This window comes from Petaurus breviceps, unplaced genomic scaffold (assembly GCF_028583685.1).
Source record: "Petaurus breviceps papuanus isolate PSGF00001 unplaced genomic scaffold, PetGlider_PUasm1.0 118, whole genome shotgun sequence".
NCBI lineage: Eukaryota > Metazoa > Chordata > Mammalia > Diprotodontia > Petauridae > Petaurus > Petaurus breviceps.
Genome location: NW_027185616.1, coordinates 20,763,725 through 20,779,346, shown reverse-complemented (window position 1 = coordinate 20,779,346; position 15,622 = coordinate 20,763,725). Strand labels below are relative to the sequence as shown.

Genomic DNA, 15,622 nt, shown 5'->3' with positions numbered 1-15,622 from the left:
ACTATTACTGTTTAGTAAAGTGAATACTAGACAATAGTATGGGAGGAGATCACTTAACCCCTCCAGCACCATACTTTCCCTATACAGAAAATTTGGGTTATATATAGGTGATTGGCCAAAGGATATATATATGAACAAACAGTTCTCAAAAGAAGAATTGTGAATTATTAATAACTACATGAAAGGCTGTTACAAATAACTAACAGTAAGATAACTATAAATCAAAACATTCATGCCTGGTATTAGAAATGAAAATGAAAGATAGGATGCAGAAGGACAAGCCCATTGGTACATTATTGGTGGAGATATAGATTGGCCCAACCGTTTGGGAACTGATTTTGGAATTATGCTAATAAAGTGACTAGAATTTCTATACCCATTGGCCTAGATATTTCCCTGTTAGGCATATATATATATATCAAGGAGGTCAAAGACAGAAAGAAAGTTCCCATAGACAACAAAATATTTTCAAAACAACCCTTTTTGTGATAGCAAAGAACTAGAAATAAAGTAAGTGCCTGCCTTAGGAATGGCTAAACAAACTGTAGCACATGAATATAATAGAATATTCCTGAACAATAAGAAATGATGAACATGAAAAATTAAGAGAAACAAGGGAAGACTTAGATGAACTGAGGCAGAGTAAAATAAGTAAACAGAGGAAAAACAATATACACAATGGCCTATGACGTTATGTTTATGAAAATGAATAGAATAGTGAAATGAAACTGGATGATGTGTAATTAATAATGAACAAGTTTGGACCCAGAGAAGAGTTGAGCAGCTACACCTCTCTCCCTTTTCTGCTGAGGGTGGGAGGGACCATGGGTAGAATACTGCATGTATCATTGTTGGTTAGTTTTGCTGAACTGCTATTTTTAAGTTTTTAAAATCTTTGTTACCACTAATATGGAAACAGGTTTTACATGATTGCACGTATGTTGTAACCTATACCAAATTGTTTATCATCTTAGGGAGGAAGGGAGGCAAGGGAAGGAGGAAAGAAATTTGAAATTCAAAATTTCATTAAAAAGTGAATGATAAAAATTGTGTTCATATGTAATTGGAAAAAATAAACTACCATTAAAAAATCTTTGACACAAAGAATGGCTTGCTGGATAGGGGAGAATGAGTTATATATGTGAAAATAAATGCGATATGAAAACAAAAGGCATTACTAAATTTTTAAAAAGAAAATTCAAGGTAGCCTAAATTGTCATATCCTATACATTATGGATCATAAAACAAAAGAAACCTGATAGGAAACATTTGTAGGTGATAACTGCTTTCCAAAGCACAGTTAACACAGAGGAGACAGACTAGGAGGAACTCAGTCATGTCATGGCACAGGGGGATTAATACATATATAGAGAAATCACTACGTGCTTTTCCCCAAGGGCCCAACAAATTCATATCATATGATAGGTGAGTGCTGGGGGAAATAAGGACTTCAGTTTTTCTCTCTCATGTGCTTGTCATGAGAAATTCAATAGAGTTGATTGATGGCATAGTTTCAACTTTTCACCAGAAATATCCCTCCAGACAAATTATAGTCTTCAGTAAACAACAATTTCCAAAAATTCTAACTTTGGCCTGGAGAGAAAGCCAGAGGAATTGTGGTAATAGAACTGGAATCTGAGGACTTTGACTATGTATGTCACTAAATGTCTCTTGGTCTCAATTTCCTCATCCACAAAATGGGGATAATAAGAGTATGAACATTTCAAAAAAGTGTTTGTCAGGATCAAATAAGATAATATATATAAAGAACTTTGTAAAACCAGTAGGTAAATATCTGCTTATCTGCTGTTATTATTGTTGTAATTATTATAATTGATGATTTTCTGACCCTTTCCTGTAGTGACTATACCCTCGTGAGAGTCAGTGGGTATTCTTTAGCTATATAGATGTTGAGATAATACTGATGAAATTCCTTATGAAAGCTCAAAATTGAATGAAAAGACAGATGAAGGAATTAAGCTTGAAATATAGGCAACCAGATGATCAGGCTTTCTTTTTTGGTGGAGCATGAGAGGGATACCTACACAAATAATAAAAATCATTTATACAGGGTGTCCACAAAGTCTCAGCAATATGTTTAACTTTTAGTAAACTTTAAACTGCACTGAGTTTTAGAACACCCTGCATTTAAGGTTTGCAAAGTGTTTTACAAATATTATATTGCTTTATCTTCATAACAACCCTATGAAGGAGGTACCATGATTATCACATTTTATAGATGAGGAAACTGAGGCAGGCCAAGGTTTAGAGACTTGCCCAGAGTCACAGAACTAGTAAGTGACTGAGGCTGGATTTGAACTCGGGTCCTCCTGGCTCCAATTCCAGCACTCTATTCACTGGGTCATCTAGCTTGCAGAGAACTTTTTAAAGAGTGTCCTTCATGACATGAATTTTTCGATGATTTTCAAGAAAAGAATTTCAGGGAAAACCCCATTATTCTCACAGAAAGCACTAAAAGTAAACTCATAAACACAGCTAATCCTTCCTTTATAAGAGGTACTTCTCATTTACTTGAACTTTGGGAAAGGGAGGATCAAAGAATGGCAGTGTCTCTCCCCAACCTTTAAAAATTGTAAGGAATTCTAAACCCTTTAAAACAACCACAATGGAGGTGGTTTAACCACAAGCTAGTTAAATCTGGCTTTTACTATGCAACAATTGCCTTCAGAAAATTGTTGAAGGTGAAGATGTGGGAAGGAAACATTTTTTATAAGATGTGAGAACACAATATCTTTTATAAATCTGTCAACTAGCCATGCTACTGAATAATAATAACTCTAGTTGATACAGTCCTTCAAGGTTTACAAAGCACTTTCTTCCCAACACACTATGAAGTAAGAAATGCAAGCATAGAGAGCAGAACAGCTAGGTGGTGCAGTGAATAGAGCACTGGCCCTGGAGTCAGGAGGACCTAAGTTCAAATCCAGCCTCAGACACTTAACACTTTACTGTGTGACTGTGGGCAAGTCACTTAATTCCAATTGCCCTACCCTCCCCCTGCAAAACAAAGAAATGCAAGTAGTATTATCCCCGTTTTACAGATGAGGAAAATGAGGGTCAAAAGCTGCTAACTGAATTACCAGTAGACACACAGCCACCAAGTCCTGGAGCTGGGATGAAAACCCAGCACTCTTTCCAAAACAACAATGCTACACAGTTTGTTGGGCTGTTGTCGTTCGGTCATTTCGATTGTGTTTGACTCTAGGTGACACCATTTGCCATTTTCTTTGCAGATACTGGAGTCATTTTCGATTTCCTTCTCCAGCTCATTTTACTGATGAGGAACTAAGACAAACAGGGTTAAGTGACTTGTCCAGAGTCACACAGCTAGTATCTGAAGCCAAATTTTAACTCAGGAAGACAAGTCTTCCTGACTGCTGGGAGCTGGACCCTGAGGTTCTCCCAGGTTTCTCACCCAAGGCATCTGGCCCATCCCAGCCCACCTAGATACTCCATAGTCCTTTCAACAGCGCTTTCACTGTGGCTCTCTGACTCAGCCCAGACCACTTAACTCCTTTCACTGTCAGCACCTGGGTGCCCCAGGTTATTTACCAGTCCTAAATCCCATCCAATTCTCCTCACAGTCTTTTTTTTTTTTAATAAAAGTATCAGTCTCACCCCCATTAAATTGCAAATTCACTTAGAATCTAACCCAGTTCTATAATTGGTGATACAAATAAACCCTTCTACTTTAGACTGAAAGAAGGCTTGAATCATTAAATTCTTTCCCAGCAGACCCCCCTTTATCCTAATATTTCAGGGTTCCCAGCACCCCAAAAGTCTGTTGAGGTTTAGGAGTGCTCGGGACCCCAAAATGCAAACATTGGGTCCTTCCTGAATGAATTAGACCCAAGTCTTCTTTCAGCCAAAGAAAAACAAAGTTTATTAAAGATTTGCCATATTAGGTAGACTCTTAAGGAACCTAACTAAGCATTGTATTGACAAGGACGCCAGACCGAGTCTGAGCTAGATTGAATCTGAGCACCTTCTTGGAGACAAGATGGATCTTATACACAGAAAGAAAGGAGGATTTAGGAGTGATCTAGAGGAGGGGTTTAGGGTGGGTCTTGAGGAGGAGTCTAAAGAGGATCTTAATGACACTGAAGTGACTAGAAGTCACTCCAAGAACCTAGAGAACGGGATTTTGATGGGATCAAGGGTGAGAAACAGCAGCTGGGAATCTGAAGGTAACAAAATGGAGGGCTACGGTAGGTTAAAGGTAACATATTTGGACATGAAAAGCCAGATCAAGTGGAAAAATTCAGGGAGAATTCAAGGTGGGGGGGTTTCCCAGGGGTCTGACAAATGGGACTCAAATTCTTTGGGGGTAAAGGGAAAAGGTCTCAGCTTGAGTCCATACCCCAGTATATCCATTATGCCACCTAAGTTTGTTAGGTGCTTTTCTCATTACAGCCTCTGAGGTGAGTAGTGCAAGTATTATCATTCCTATTTTACAGATGAAGAAACTGAGAATTAAGTTAAGTGAGTTGCCTTGATTCATACAAGTACATAGTTTCATGTCTTCTGACCCCAAGTCTGGTGTTCTTTTCGATAAGTCACAATGCATTTCTTGATGAACAGAGAAGAAGCATACTTTGTAAGAAACAGAAAATGCCACCACATTTATATCTGGTTTTGATATGCTTCCAGAGAAACATAAAAATCCTCTCTTGCCACCCAGACTCCTGATAAAGTCTCTGTCTTCGTCTGTCCCTACCTACTGCTAGCAGCACAGGACCCACAGGAATTATTGCACACAATTCACAAAATGGTCCATTCATTTGTAGATGCCTGAGAGTGGCCTGAAGTTTGACTGCTTTTGTTTATGCAAATCACATCATTCCTTAGGAGTAGAAACAAGCACATGAAAAGGTATGCTTAGCAAATCTTCTCTCTAGGCTTACGGAAATGGGAAATGTTGTTTGTGAAAGGTTTAATTGAACAGGTTATAAATATATTCACCTAGCATTATTCTCTGCCAAATAATCCAGTTGAATTTAAGTTCCTAGAGGTCAGGGACTGTTCCGCTTCCTTCTTCATACTATTCACATAGTAGGAACTTAATGGATTTGTATTGTGTTGTTTGTTAGTAAATAGTTAGTAAACAGCAATTTTAATGGAACTGGAAGCAATCAACATAGCCAACAATTTTCAGTAGGAAGCAAGATTATCTTTAGGATTTAGTAAAATAGACCTAGAGCTGAAAGGGACCTGAGGGGCATCTAGTTCATCACCCTCATCTACAGCTGAAGAAACCAAGGTGCAGAGAGGGTGGGTGACAGACATTTATTTATTTATCTATTTATTTATCTATCTATCTATCTATCTATCTATTTATTTATTTTTAGTTTTCAACATTTGTTTCCACGAGACTTTAAGTTCAAATTTTCTCCCCATTTCTCCCCTACACCCCACCCCAAGATGGTATGCATACTGATTACTCCTTCCCCCAGTTTGCCCTCCCTTCTATCCCTCCCTATTCCACCCCCCAAACCCCCTTACTTTCTTAAAGGCAAAATGAAGTTCTTTTTTTTTTTTGCTTTTTGGAGGGGGGAAGGCAGGGCAATTGGGGTTAAGTGACTTGCCCAAGGCAACATGGCTACTAAGTGTTAAGTATCTGAGTCTGGATTTGAACTCAGGTCCTCCTGACTCCAGGGCCAGTGCTCTATTCACTGGGCCATCTAGCTGCCTGCAAGATGAATTTCTATACTCCATTACCACTATATCTTATTTCTCAATTGCATGTTTTTAACATTTGTTTTTAAAACTTCGAGTTCCAAATTCTCTCTCTCTTCTTCCCTCCTCACTCACCTGCATTGAGATGACAAACAATTGAAGTAGTTATGCAAAACATTTCCACAGTAGTCATAATGTGAAAGTCTAACTGTATTTCCCTCCATCCTATCCCATCCCCCATTTACTCTATTTTATCCTTTGATCCCCTTTCAAACGTGGACATTTACCATCTATAAAGATGACTCTTATGATGTTACTTTTTAACCAATTTAGAAAGACCTTTGGTAAGGAGTGTACATATGATGAAAAATTTCGTGGGTTATAATATAAGATTGCTTTGTAGATTCAAAGTTCTGTATGTCCCAAAAGTCTCAATGCATTTTGAAGTTTCTCTGTTCATCAAGAAATGAATGCATTGTGACTTATGGGAAAAAATGCTAGACTTGGGGTCAGAAGACATGAAACTATAATGAACCAAGGCAACTCACTTAACCTAACTCTCAGTTTCTTCATCTGTAAAATAGGAATGGTAATACTTGTAGTACTAACCTTAGTAACTAACTATAGAGGCTATAATGAGCAAAGCACCTAACAAGTTTAGGTGGCACAGGGGATATGATGGGGTATGGGCCCAATAACTTTAAGCTACTCTAAAGGGGAGAGACACCCTGAATCTACATGCATTTTCCACCATTTCTCCTCATTTTTTTCTTAATTGAATTGATACATTTTGTTTTTACATCACCTTCATTACCAAATATATTCCTTCCCCTTCTCCTATCAACTAGCGATCCCCTATACTAAAGATTAAAAAACAGAGGGAAAAAACACCAGCAAAACATCAACCCTATTTATCATTATAAGCGATATTTTACCCCATAGTCCCCTACTTCTGCCAAGCAAGGAGGAAGGTGCATTTTTCTCAATGCTTTTCTGGGTGTCTTGATCTTGGCATGTGTTTTCCACCTGGCAGTGATTCCTTCCTCACAACTGTGTCCTATTTTCAAATGCCCTTGCAATGAATGTTTTGAATGATAGGAACACTTGAGGATAAGCTTGGTTTTACTTTCTCTACTTCACATCTGATCAAGTGTGGTCTTAGGTTTCAGGAGGAGAGCCCAAGAACCCAACCTGATCTTCCAAAAGGGAACAAACACGTTGACAAGAGCCCTATTCAAGAAGAGAGGAAAAGAAAGAGAAAGAGGGGGAGGAAGGGTCAGGTCAAGTCTAAATGACACACTGCTGGACATGAACCCTAATCCCAAATGAGTCGCTTTCCCTCTCTGCTGCAGAGGGAAATTAAATCTGTCTGTTGCTTTCTTCCTTCTGTGTTCACTGCACCATTAAAAAACAACAAACCAACTCTAGCTAGACAGCACTTCACACAGGGCCACCAAAGCAATGTTTACACAGCTACAAATCATGAAAATAAGACACTGACTTTTTTTGCATGCTGCCATAACCTCTCGCTTTGGAGAGATCCAGGGACTATTCATGATTGTCTAACAGTGACAGATTAGACTAACAATTTGGGAAACAGGAAGAAAGGGAATTTCATTATCTCCTATTATAACAAATACTTATTGATTTACTAATGCCTAAGGTATGCAGCAGCATCAGTATGCAGAGCATACTAATTGCTGGGAGAGAAAAGTTTAGATCAAAAGACATAGTTCCTGTTCTCATGGAACTTACCATCAAATGGGGGATGGGCTGGGAGCAGCTTTCCCATATCCACTGCAGCACAAAATAATATAATAGCATCAATTTAGCTGGGGTATGTAGGTGAGGTAAAGTGCTCCATAAGTTGGACTAAGGAAAGATTTTCCTAAAAGAGACGGCATTTGAGCTGGTCTTTAAAATGGGGCAGGCATTTAAGAGTAGCTAGGTGGTATAACAGATAGAGTTCTGGGCCTAGAGTTAGGAATACCCGAGTTCAAATCCAACCTACCTAGATACTCATTAGCTGCGTGAGCCTAGGCAAGTCACTTAACCCTGCTTGCCTCAGTTTCCTCATCTGTAAAATGATTTGGAGAAGGAAATAGCAAACAACTCCAGTATCTTTGTGAAGAAAACCTCAAATGGGGTCACAGAATTCGGATACAACTGAACAAGTATCTGAGAAGAACTGAGCTCAGATCCCATCTCTGACACATAAAAAAGGTGCATGACTAGTCCAGACCAAGTCACTTGACCTCTCTGCCTCCATAAAGTGCCCCCAGTAACTCTAATAAGTCACCAACAGTTGCCAATCTGCCCCCGAACCTGGATGGAGTTTCTTTTTTTTTCCTTTTTTTTTTTTGCAGGGGAAGTAGGGCAATTGGGGTTAAGTGACTTGCCCAAAGTCACATGGCTAGTTTTTTGTGTGCATATGTTAAGTGACTGAGGTTAGATTTGAATTCAGGTCCTCCTGACTCCAGGGCCAGTGCTCTATTCACTGTGCCACTTAGCCACCCCATGGATAGTTTCTACACCAGAGAGTTCCCCACACCGATAAAATCACAAATCCAGAGCAGAAAAAGGACATTCAACAGGCAAAGGAGATAGGGAGGAAGATATCCCAAACATAGAGAAGACTGTACATATTTATTTTCCAGAGTGTTGTGGTGCCCATGGAAGCCCTCATTTTACCATTCTTGGAGCAGCAGATAAACCAAGTCTTTTCTAGACCATACCATTGGTCAGAATACCATGCTAATAAAACCCTGTCCTTGCTGAGCAGCTGGTCACTGACATGATGTTTCCTGTTTTATTTTTGGCGTGTTCCACAGGATAAAGTGAGTCCTCCTTCCCCTTCTTTCCCAGACACACACAGCCAAAACACACCACTGGAGGGCATAAGATTGATGTTGGACCAAGGAGTACACAGAGTCTCTGAAGTGGATTTCCAGTTTAGAATACACTTCAAACAAAAACAATTTCCCAGAGTGAGGAAAGGCAGAACCAGCCATTTTTACTCCTGAGGCAAAATAGGTTGGTAGGGTGAAGGCTCACCTGAGATCCTCTGGGACGCCAGGAGATTTGTTTGCTATTAAACAACCAGCCATGGGCGGGGGGGATAAAAGGGGAAGATGGTGGTGGTGGAACTGAGGAAGAGTTGCCAAGGGGTGAAATTGTGCCTCTGGATGATGCAAATGATATATTCTAAATTTTCCACTCAGATGCAAAGCCCCAATGGCACCACCCTAGTCATGGTTCTGGGAACAGGCAAATCCTCTAGATTCCCCAGGCCTGAAGGTCAGGTTTAGAGAAACCACCCCCTACCCCATCTAACATTAATGCCAAAAACCAATTTTCTATATCTGCTGCAGTGACTGAAACAATATGCAATTTGACCCTGTAGACCAGCCTTCCACAGTTGAATAGCATAAAACTCCACACTGGCTGTCCAACATGTACCTAGGTGGAATTCAAGAATTCTTTAAGAACTGAAATACAGTAGTTCATAGGCATAGTGAATGTTTCAGTTAATCTTTGAAAAAGGGTCTCCCAGAAGCCAAGTCCATCTTTGCCTAAGAACAAATACAAGGCCAGGTTTTGGTTCTATCCAACAGAAATTTCTGGGCTTTCTGCAATTTGTGTTGTAAACATCAAATTTGTGTTGTAGACATCAAAAACAAGTCAAAAACAAAACATTTGTGTTGTAAACATCAAAAACAAGTCAATGAAATCTGCGCTTACATGGTTAACGGAGATCTGTTAGGAAGCTGCAATTAAGGAATTGCTTCTTTTCCTTTTTCTTTTTTTAAGGGTTGGGAACTTAGTAGCCTCACTGAACCAGAGAAGAGACATTTGTGGTTTCTGATGGTGGTAAATCAGATTTTGCAGGCACCTTAATTAGGAGTCCTTACAGGGTAACCAAGCTCTTACTCAACAACAAATGACAGCTTTTCTCTCACATAGCACCAGGTTTACCTTGGAACACAGTGGGATGTTGCATAATTATATCCTCAGGTCAAAATGGGAGTACAGCTATTTGTTACCTTTTCTCTGATTTAGTGGCTAGGGTGAGGCAGGAACTTGGGAGGGGTAAGGAAGCAAATTCGAACTCCATGCCTTTAACTCTCAGGACTTAAAGCAGAGGTGGGTTGGTTGGTTTGTTTTGTTTTTTTTTTTGGTCTAGTCTTTTGATTTAATTGGTACGGGGAATTTCCAGTGAGGAAACTCCCTCTGCCAATGTCCATTACCAACTGCACTGCAAGTTATTATATTTGAGATTTGCCTGGGGTCATACAGTCAGAATGTACCGTGTTTCCCCAATAATAAGACACTGTCTTATTATTTTTTTTGGACAGAAAAACACCAGAGGGCTTATTTTCAGGGGAGGGCTTATTTTAATGAACATTGACAGCAATTTTAATAAACAGGTAAATGTGAACAAAAAAAATGTACCTTTATTCAATAAGCAAATCACTGGGGAAGAACAGGATGACGCGCTCACTGCTGCAGCTCTGATTGGATGCAGCTCAGAGCGCAGCGTGCGTTTCACGGTGGGGGGGGGAACGTTGCATACAGAGGGTACCGTAATGTAGCGTGTAGCGCAGGAGATCACCTTCACTACAGTAGCAATCTCAATAGGGCTTATTTTCGGGGGAGGGCTTATTTTAGAGGAATCTTACACAGTAAGGGGAGGGCTTATTTTCGGGATAGGTCTTATTATCGGGGAAACACGGTATCAGAGGCAAGGTGAACCTAGGTCATCCTGACTCCCAGGCTATCCATTAAACCATGTATTACATTTTTCCCCCCTCTTTAGATGGGGCAATAACATTCCAAAAATAAAACTGCAAGGAATTTAGAGAGGTACCTGCGATTCATACGGGGTGTGCAAGAATAAAATGTAGCAAAATAGGAGGGAGGGGGCACTGGTGGTACGAAATCTTCCAGGTCTGGAATGCGTCCATGTCCTTCTATTTCTTCTGTAGAAATCTGGGATTCATCCTAATCAAACAACACCATGATTAGCTCACAGCCTTTGGCACCAGAGGAACATTAAACATACCAGTGAATTATGCAAGGAAGCCTGTGTGTGAACTGCCAAGGGTGCCTTGCACTCACTTACTATGCAGGGTCTTCGGGTGGCAAATATCTGTAGGTAACGCAGGGCAGCAGCCACCAAGCAAACCGTCGTGGTCAGGGCATTCAGGGCACACAGTGCAAAGAGGACTTTCTGAAGTGGGAGAGAGAAAAACGAAACTACCAGAAAGTCGGAATTCAGGCATTAAATGGATCTGAAGCACAAAATACTGCACCACATTTAAAGAACAATTTAAGTAAAACTAATAGTTGCTTTAAGCATTTCTTTTCCTTGTCTTAGAAAATGGCTCTTTTGCAAGGGTTAAGAATTCAGGGGTTGTATAAATGTCCCCCAAGTTTCTGGTCTAGGAAAAGCTAGTCCTAAGGGCAGCTCTTTATTTTATTATAAACACCAAGTCAGTGTCCCGGGGGAAATTCCAGGCAGAAAAACAGCTGATGGAATTGCAATATTTTTTTTCTAATGCTACTGTCACCATAGTCTCCAGGCTCCTTCTGTACCTTCCAGTCTGAAAGCATTCTGTTTGATTTGCTGGTCTTATTTTAATTTCATTGGTCACTGGATGGGGTGTCCAAAGTGAGGCATCTGGCAACCAAGGAGGCAAGACTGCGGGGGCATATGTTCTTCTCTTCTGCACAAGCGTCTTAAAATAGTAGCAAAGGGAACTCCAAACATTTCTGTTTCCATAACCCTGACTCCTAAGCTAGGGTTTTCCTCCAGAGATTCAGGAACCAGAGCAAGAAAAGGCTATTTCTTAATCCTACAGAATTCCAGAGAACAGAAAGCCTCAGAAATTTCCCAATTTCCTCCTTCTAAGTGGGACCTTCCTTACACAAATAAATATAATTTGAAGGGAGAGAGGAAAAAATGAAAGAAAAGGGGAATGAGGGAAGAAGGAAAGAGAAGGGGAAGAGGAAAAGGAAGAGAAAAAGAGCAAAGGGATGGAAGAAAAAAGAAGGAAAAGGTGAAAAAAGGAGAAGAGAAAGAAGCAAAGAAAAAAGAGAGGAAGGGAAGGAAAGGAAGAAGAGAAGGGGAAAAGGCAGAAGCTGTCAAGAGCTGACTATATTAAAGCCACTGCCTGACGCAGAGATGGAAGACATTGATCACATCCTCATCATTTGAGGTTAATATTAAGTTGCTGTTCCATTGTTCAGCTGTGTCTAACTCTGTGACCTTGTGGATGATATCATGCCCATACTATCCATGGGGTTTTCTTGGCAAAGATACTGGAGTGCTTTGTCATTTCTTTCTCCAGTGGATTAAGGCAAACAGAGGTTAATGATTTGCTCAAGTCACAGAGCTAGCAAGTGTCTGGGGCCAGATTTGAACTCAAGTCTTCCTGACTCCACAGGGAATACCTTTCAACAATTTCATTAAGCTGTTTTACACTTCTACTGTCAATTATAGTCATCTGTTATCTGAACTTAAGCCTTCTCAACTTATTACAATAATAACACATAGCATTTAATTATTACTTTAGGATTTGCAGAGTACTTTACAAATATTATCTTATTTTCTCTTCACAGCAAGCCTAGGAGACAGTTGAGGAAACTGAGGTAGACAGGTTAAGTGACTTGCCCAAGGTCAAACAGCTAGTAAATGACTGAGGTTGTATTATAACACATCCTCCTATCTCCAGGTCCAAATGCTCTAGCCATTCTGCCACCTAACAGCCTTACAATTCTATATTATAATATTTGCCTGTTAAAAAAATATGAAAAAATATGCTTGGATTTCTCTTATATTTCCTTCAGCAATCCATGAGGCCTTTCTTTAGCAAACAAATGGTTATCCTGTGGAATAGAACTATAAATAAACACCATGACTGCTGACTTTACTAATAGCTCTTCCTTGCTTTAGTAGTCCCAAGTTCAAGGGCTATACTATGTGCTATACTCAGTGTAACAAAAGAGGAAAATACCATTCTACACACAGATAGACCCACAAATGTTCTGGGTGCCTTGCACAGCTTGATCACTTTGAACAATGTAAAAGAAGCAATTCTCTACATAATTTATGATAATCTCTGGCCTATGGAGTTCTCTTCCCATTATTTCTATCCCTGATTCCCTGATGGGCAACTCCTCATCTCTGCATCTAGCTAATTAACTGTTTCAGGAGAGTGTTTGGTTAAAAAAATATAACAACCACCATAATTATAGTCGCAAATATTTATGCAGCTCTTTAAAATGTGCATTGTCAAGCAAAAGACTATTTCAGGGTTTCCATCCATTTTCAGGTACCTTTAATAGAAGGTGAACAGCACTACATGGCTGGACTGGGAAGAGTTTCAACACGTTTTCTTTGTCTGTACATTTGGTGGGTTGAAATTCTTCACAGCAAAAGCAAATCTTGCCTTCCCCGAGATCCACCTTGGGGACAAAAAGTAAGACCATATTTTAATTTACGATAACCCCATTTCCCCTCTACCCATACTTCTAACCTTAATGAACAGGTGAAGAACTTATTCTGTATGATGCAATCAACATTGTTCCAAATCGATCAAAGCAATCAACAAGTATTATTAAGAAGTTGCTATGTGTTTGTTGTTTGTACGCATTGTGTTTGCTGCTGAGGTTATAGATATAAAAATGAGACTCTCCATGCCCTCAAAAAGCTTACATTCTACTCGCTCACCTAAGGCCTTCTTAACCTGGAATATCCCTCCACTGTGCCAACTGTCTTCTCCCACTGGTGAGTCCCTTCCAGGGCCTCCCTTTTGGGAAGGGACTCAAGTTGACTACTTTTCATTCCCTTCCCAGCTGGGTGTCTTACTCTAAGGACTTCATCACCAGGCTCTCACATGGGTACCTTCTTCCCTCTTACCTTTTTTCAACTCACTTTTATGTGCTGTCTTCTTCTAATAGAATGTAAGCTCCACAAGAGCAGGGACTATCATTCTTTTGCTTGTATTTATATCCCCAGAACTTCGTAGAGTGCCTAGCACATAGTAAAGTACTTATTAAATGTTTGTTGCCTTGGACTGGATTTTCAGTGCTCCTGTGAGAAGGTCTCTGAGGCAACGTCTTCAGTCCTGGCATGGTCTTCCAGCAGATGCTTAGTGATTAGCTATTAGTTTCTCTAACAATCCTGTAGCTTTCTTAAATTCTCATTTTTTGAAGTTATAGACATGAAGCTCTGTGGCTTCAGGAATATTTCCTATATTATGGATTCCTAATTTTTAGTCTTGTCTCCATCTCTTCCTTTTCCTTGAGGTCCTAGAGATGGCAGCATTTTCTTCCAACAGAAGACTAGATAGAGCTATAGAACCACAGGATTTGGGCAGTGTGGTATGCTGGGAAGAGCACTTGGCGAGGAGTCCCAAGACCAGGGTTTCTGAGTCTTGTATTTGCCACTTATTAGCCCTGTGGACCTGGGCAAGTCCCCAACAGCTCTGAGCCACTTTCCTCATCTAGGACTGATATCTACTCTACTTACTTTGTGGGACCAGAAAAGATGAAGTTTTTCTCTCTACTCAACAGCTAAAATAGCACACCCAATAAATGACTATTGAAAATGCTTACAGCAGCTCTTTTTGTGGTAGCAAAGAAATAGAAACTAGGGGTGACGGTACCCATCAATTAGGGAATGGCTGAATAAATTGTGGCATGTGAATATAATAGAGTCCTATTATGCCATAAACAATGATGAAAATTTTCAGAGAAACCTTGTGAAGATTAGTACAAAATGATGCAGAATTGAATTAGCAGAGACAGGAGAATACTTTATACAATCACAATTACGTCATAAAGACAAAAAACTTTCAAAGTTTTAACTCAAAACATTCCAGAGCATTCTACCCACACTGAGTCATAGAGGTAATGTGTCAGGTTAAAAATAAGAAATATTTTTGGGTATGGCCAATGTGAAAATTTGTTTCTCTTGATGATCCATGTTTGTTTAAATTGGTTTTCTCCCAATAGAGGGAGAAGTGAGACTGAGAGAAAAAAGTTTTGTTTTTTGAAAAAGTAAATTAAATTTTTTAAATTAATTTTTTGAAAAATAAAAAATTTAATTTTTTTTTCTTTTTGGAGGGGGAAGGCATGGAAATTGGGGTTAAGTGACTTTCCCAGGGTCACACGGCTAGTAAGTGCTAAGTGTCTGAGTCCACATTTGAACTCAGGTCCTCCTGACTCCAGGGCCAGTACTCTATACATTGTGCCACCTAGCTGCCCCTCATAAAATTTTTAAAATAAATTAATACTTTGAAAAATAATTAAATTTTCCAAAATAACAATGAATACTATATGTGATAGCACTTTGTAAGTTAAAAAGTGTATTTGTATTATTAGAGATTTTGTTGAATGTCTTCATTTTCTAGTTGAAAGAAGTTAAATAATTTGCATAAAGTTATACAGCTACTTTGGTAAATAGGAGAATAAGGGGATGAAAAGCTAGGAGAAGGAAGCCTAAGGGATTCTAGTATGAGGGAAAAAAATGAGTTTTTAGCATATAGACTTCCTGACCTCTCTTCGGCTGCCCAGAGAGCTTTTTAACCTTCTGCTAGATTCTCAGCCATCTTTCCCATAAATGAGGTCATTGGATTTCTGAGCCCTGGATACAAGTATTATTGTATATTTTAAAGGATTGTTTCTTCTTACCTCATGTTAGAATAACAGATATTTAAATGAGTAATTTATTTAAAAAAAACTGTTTAAGAGAGAGTACTTTGACAATATCAACTTCGTGCTCTCAATTGAAAGAGACAGTTATTGATTGCGACAGTCTAATCCATCTTTTCACAAACTAATGATGCACGATACTATCCATGCTACTTAAGTTATGCCTGGCTGGTTCCCCTGTTTAAAAAAAGAAATGTGGCAGAGTTCA

General features: G+C 39.4%; 1 protein-coding gene across 1 annotated transcript in view; it reads right to left on the bottom strand.

The window, feature by feature from the left end:
- The window catches only part of ENTREP1 (endosomal transmembrane epsin interactor 1), a 78,244-nt gene that overhangs the window by 9,849 nt on the left and 52,773 nt on the right, over positions 1–15,622 (bottom strand). The window contains exons 4-6 of the mRNA XM_069086981.1: positions 13,036–13,164; positions 10,820–10,927; positions 10,565–10,698 (exon numbers count right to left, since the gene is read on the bottom strand). Of these exons, the coding sequence (XP_068943082.1) occupies positions 10,565–10,698; positions 10,820–10,927; positions 13,036–13,164 (371 nt within the window). The remainder of the gene's footprint in view (positions 1–10,564; positions 10,699–10,819; positions 10,928–13,035; positions 13,165–15,622) is intronic.